We start from the raw sequence: 4,603 nt of genomic DNA, 5'->3' as shown, positions 1-4,603 counted from the left end.
GTCAATTTTCGACAATTGGCGATTGAATCTTTGCGAGAAGTAGTCCCACTGACACGTGTTATTAAGGTGCTTTTAGGCACGTCAAATGCATCTGCAGCCTTTCGGATTGATGGAAATTGGCCCTTTTTATAGGCCTGAAGGGCCAATTGAAGACGTTCCTCCCTAGATATATCGGCCATTAGGTGGTGGTGGGTGGTGGTGGTAGTAATAGTCAAAAACTCGGTGTTGGTGTTGTGGCTGACCAGCTCGGTGGTGTGACCAGCTCGGTGGTGGATTACGTTAATCAGTATCTCGTTGCTGTATCCCATACCCCATATTACTCCGTATTGACAATCATCGCCCCACGAAATACAATGGCCCCACATTCTCCGAAGGGAGGGGGATGCCTTCCCCACGTTATTAATAGCTCTCCTGACGTCATTGGCGGAGGTTCATTACAGTAGTATAATTGTTTCCTTGATAATGCTGTTTATTAGCAGTTTGATGGATGGCAATAGCAAGTAAATATATATAGATAAACACCTATTTAGTTATAAGATAGATACTACGCGTAGTTTGAGATCCATTGACCGATCAACAAGCACAGCAGCTGTGCTATAAATTTACAGCAGGTACATTAATTGACGGATAGACGAATGGACCTATCTCTGAAATTATTGAATCCATATAGTATACTAAAATAAATGACAGATATTCATTCTATTAGAACTATTAGCTGTGTGCTGGTGAGAAAGAAGAAAGAAAAAAGGGACAAAAAAAAAGAAGGGACACTCATCTTGGCAAGCTTGCCATCTATATATTACATGTTATAACGATGTAACCTGTAGCCTGTAGCCTGGACTTTAGAGCTGATAGGTAGGATATGATGTCCCAAGGCAGATATCTACCTATCTGCAAATCCTGGGTATTTAATGGCAGTGGGTAGACATTTCCGAACGTTGCAATTTGCTGATGACGCCGTTTGCGGTGTTTCACCATGGTTATGGTAAATTTAAGCTCTTAAGAGAAGTTCGGCGGCGCAGAAAAAAAAAGATGATGATAAGAGACGAGGCTAGAATACAATACTATTACCTGAGATCATAGCTAGAGTCTGCTTGATGAAACTGTCACCATATGTAGGTACCGTATGTAGGTAGGGCTGCATTAGGCGCATCTGCTGCGTACCCTTTTTTTTTTTAAAAAAAAACTCGGTCCATATCGGAGGTTATAATTTATAACTTTCTTGATAGTGTACTACACGAGGCACTAGACTCATACGTTTAAGCCAGTATGCAGTATGTGTAGTAAAATGCAAATGTTTAGAAAAGACAAAAAAAAAAGAATAAAGAAAAAAAAATAACCATTGCAATTATTAGGCGCAGGCTCAGTATTCACGGATAATGATCTCGATGACTCAGAAATCCATGTCGTTTTTTTTTTTGCCTCACAAGCCTTCAAGTTTTCAACGACTCGCTCCGCTCGTGACTCTAGGCTTGAAGGGGAAAGCATACCTAGGCTTACCTAGGCCTATAGATGTTCCAGACCTTTGGCCCTCCGCAAGCCTATAAAATAAATTCCTAGGGCATAAAGGGCCCCAAGTCCTTATGCAGCACTTAGTAATGATATTTAGCTAATCTGCATGAGCTAGAGGCGGTAGGTAAGAGGTAAGGATGTTGGTGCTTAATAGCGATACCATTCCCTATGACCGAAACTTGATGAGGAAACCTCGAAGGATCCTCCGTTTACATACATTACATAAATAAGATGGATCGATCATCCATACACGTGATTGACTAATGTCATGGATAAAATCCATGTGATCTAGGGATGGATTATCTATATGCTCCATTGACAAAGGTAGGTACCACCGACGAAGGTACAGTACAACGTTGTACCACGACAAATGATAAAGGAGGTAAATGGATGTAAGTGAAATCCCATGATTTTGCTTTCTATAAACAAAACGGATAATAGGAAAATCGAAATCATATAATAAGGTTCTACTAATCAGATCAATCGGCTCAATCGGATCAATCTAGGGTTTTTATGCAGATCATGATATATTATTTTACTATACTCTACAAATAAAGCCTATAAGGAAACTAATACGAATTCTTTGTGTTAAACAAACTCTGATCCTCTTGGCTACCAACTATCTAGATTGAGTGCGAATATAACAAGAAATCATGACAGGCAAAATTCCGCCAGTCTCATCACTACTGCACCGGAAAACCATATCCCACAAGCACAGCCGGCTCGTTGATGTTGTGGTGTTGGTAGCTTATCACAGTCAGCATCTTGACTCAGACACCATGAACAGTCTGATTAATCCTCACCTGAGAACGCCCACACCGCCAGGTTCCAGCATCATAGAGAGTGGAAAGTCCATTGGATACTTGAGCCAGCGCTTCACAAACGCACGAAGTAAATGGCCATGGGCGACGAGGACGACATCGCAGGCCTTCTCTCCGTGCATATTGCCTGCGTGGAACGCATGGATCTCCTCAATGAGACTGTCAAGACGGTCTGTGACCTGTTGAGGCGATCTAAAAAGTTCACTCATTAAGCAGGGAACCCTCGAATTTAAAAGCTAGAAGCCAACTCACTCTCCTCCTTCACACCCGTCTCTCCATATATCCCATGGTTTGTCCGCGTCAAGACCATGGTCCTTTCTCAACGCTCTGATCTCTCTGGTCAAGAGCCCTTCGTACAGCCCATATTCCCATTCCGCGAGCTTGATGGTCTCGGATACCTTGTTCGCATCCTTCAGCATCTGCTTGGCGGCATCGCTGAAAGCGAGATCAAAAGTCTGCAATGCTCGCTTGCGCGGACTAATGAAGACATGCGCCAGCTTGGATGGGTCAATGAGCTTGCCCGCGCCGACAATCATCTTGCCCGTTGCAAGGACTTGTTTTGCGCCGTTCTCTGTCAGCGCGAGTTCTGTAGTGCCCGTGTACCGTCCATTCTGGGTCCACTCGGTCTCGCCTGTAAGTCGTTAGTGCCGTTTTACTCTCCTGGCTTTGTGCCTGCATACCATGCCGGTAGAGAAATACCCGGGGGGTCCCTGCGTCTTTGTCAGACATGATGAGATAGTCAAGGACTAGACGTTCCTGGAAATGGCAACTCGGATAATGTCAAGCTTGGGAGGAAGGGGTTGAACTGGCAAAGAAGACGAGGCTTTGTGTACCTATGAGTCGTTGCCGGTTATGTGTCATCTTCCTTGTCATTCCATCATGACTTAGGGTGTGTTTTGACGCTGTCTAGAGCAGAAAGAAGAAGACTTAAAAATTGAGAAATTTTAATGCACATAAAATCAACCTGATATATGTGTCCATACACTCTCTATATATATCTATAACCAAGGAAAATCAACATGAGTGCTGAACCCAGCCCTAAGTCCTACCCTGACTGATCGCCACTCGACTCCAACCGCGCCAAACGTCATCACGCACGCCATGACCAGCCCGATGCGGAACGCCTGCACCAGACAGTCGTTGTAGTCCGCCAACACGGTCGTCAGGTACTGCACCGGGATGTAGTTGCGCAGTTCCGTCGTGCCGGCTGCCATCACAGCTGCGGCATCGATGCCCGGGACGTCCGCGGCCAGCTTTGAGAGAAGCTTGTTGTCGAACACGCTCTCTGCCACCGACACGAAGATAGATCCCCCAAGAAGCTGACAGAACATGACCAGTGCGGAGCCCATGGCCACCAGCACCTGCGGCACGACCGTCTGTACGGCCAGGATGGCCTGCTGGATCCCGAATCCGCTCCCGACACTGTAGAGGATCTGGAATCCGATCCATTCGCGTGTGGGCGTGTCGACACTGAACGTCGTGATCAGGCCACTCCCTACACAGGCGAAGACCAGCGACAGCCACATGAACGCGGCGTAGTATCCGATCCTCTTCACGCCGACACCGGCAATGATGGTCGCAACCACCTGCGCCATGAGGAATGCCAGGGTGTGCACCCCGGAATCGACTGCGCTGACATCCTTGATGACCTGGAACCAGGTGGGCAGGAAGTAGACGAAGATGAAGAAGGTGGCCCCGAGGCAGAAGACGAACATCAGCGCGAAGGGCACGGTCCGGGTGGTGGTGAGCAATCGATGCGGGATCAAAGCGTGTTCGCCCATGAAGATCTGCTCGACAGGGAAAGCGATGGCCAAAACGCCAGACACGACGAGCAGAGCGATGATGCGGCCGCTGGACCATGAGTATGTGCCGCCACCCCACTGGAGAGCAACGAGCAGGCAGATCACGGTCGGAATGAACAGGACGATGCCTGGGAGGTCAAGCTTCCTGAGCATCTCCAGGACGGTTTGCTCCTTGCGGCGCGAGGCGTGGACGCGGAAGAAGAACATGACACCCACAAATGTGAGGAAACCAAGCTATCGACCCGTCAGTGCTAGTTTAATGCAGTATATTTATTGACGTAGCTTACCGGAAGGTTGATGGAGAAGCACATACGCCAGGCGAATTTCTCAGTGAAAGCACCACCCAGGATTGGACCGACAATGGAAGCCAGACCGAACATAGACGAAAGGCTGCCAAGGTAGACGGATCGAGCTTCGAGCGGCACGGTGAGGGCGATGATGATCAGCGAACCCGAGAAGAGACCGCCA

The 4,603-nt window shown here is 47.5% G+C and overlaps 7 protein-coding genes across 7 annotated transcripts; 2 read left to right on the top strand and 5 right to left on the bottom strand.

The window, feature by feature from the left end:
* Positions 1–2: 2 nt before the first annotated feature.
* T310_6625 (uncharacterized protein) lies at positions 3–431 on the bottom strand (the record flags this gene model as incomplete). The annotated part of the gene is made up of 1 exon (XM_013470561.1): positions 3–431. A coding segment is annotated over one exon (429 nt), but the record flags the coding sequence as incomplete, so codon positions are not given.
* A 1,247-nt stretch (positions 432–1,678) lies between these two features.
* On the bottom strand, positions 1,679–2,014 carry T310_6624 (uncharacterized protein; the record flags this gene model as incomplete). The annotated part of the gene is made up of 1 exon (XM_013470560.1): positions 1,679–2,014. A coding segment is annotated over one exon (336 nt), but the record flags the coding sequence as incomplete, so codon positions are not given.
* A 142-nt stretch (positions 2,015–2,156) lies between these two features.
* T310_6623 (uncharacterized protein) lies at positions 2,157–2,519 on the top strand (the record flags this gene model as incomplete). Its single annotated transcript, XM_013470559.1, has 1 exon — positions 2,157–2,519. A coding segment is annotated over one exon (363 nt), but the record flags the coding sequence as incomplete, so codon positions are not given.
* Positions 2,520–2,581: 62 nt separating this feature from the next.
* On the bottom strand, positions 2,582–2,974 carry T310_6622 (Phosphoglycerate mutase; the record flags this gene model as incomplete). Its single annotated transcript, XM_013470558.1, has 1 exon — positions 2,582–2,974. A coding segment is annotated over one exon (393 nt), but the record flags the coding sequence as incomplete, so codon positions are not given.
* On the bottom strand, positions 2,841–3,113 carry T310_6619 (uncharacterized protein; the record flags this gene model as incomplete). The annotated part of the gene is made up of 1 exon (XM_013470557.1): positions 2,841–3,113. A coding segment is annotated over one exon (273 nt), but the record flags the coding sequence as incomplete, so codon positions are not given.
* Positions 3,114–3,331: 218 nt separating this feature from the next.
* T310_6616 (MFS multidrug transporter) lies at positions 3,332–4,369 on the bottom strand (the record flags this gene model as incomplete). The annotated part of the gene is made up of 1 exon (XM_013470556.1): positions 3,332–4,369. A coding segment is annotated over one exon (1,038 nt), but the record flags the coding sequence as incomplete, so codon positions are not given.
* T310_6615 (uncharacterized protein) lies at positions 4,008–4,412 on the top strand (the record flags this gene model as incomplete). The annotated part of the gene is made up of 1 exon (XM_013470555.1): positions 4,008–4,412. A coding segment is annotated over one exon (405 nt), but the record flags the coding sequence as incomplete, so codon positions are not given.
* Between the last annotated feature and the right edge of the window lie 191 nt (positions 4,413–4,603).

Source organism: Rasamsonia emersonii, assembly GCF_000968595.1.
Source record: "Rasamsonia emersonii CBS 393.64 chromosome Unknown ctg1118621760429, whole genome shotgun sequence".
In the NCBI taxonomy this organism is placed as follows: Eukaryota; Fungi; Ascomycota; class Eurotiomycetes; order Eurotiales; family Trichocomaceae; genus Rasamsonia; species Rasamsonia emersonii.
Note: the sequence above shows the minus strand (reverse complement) of the source record. Positions and strands in the feature narration are given on the sequence as shown.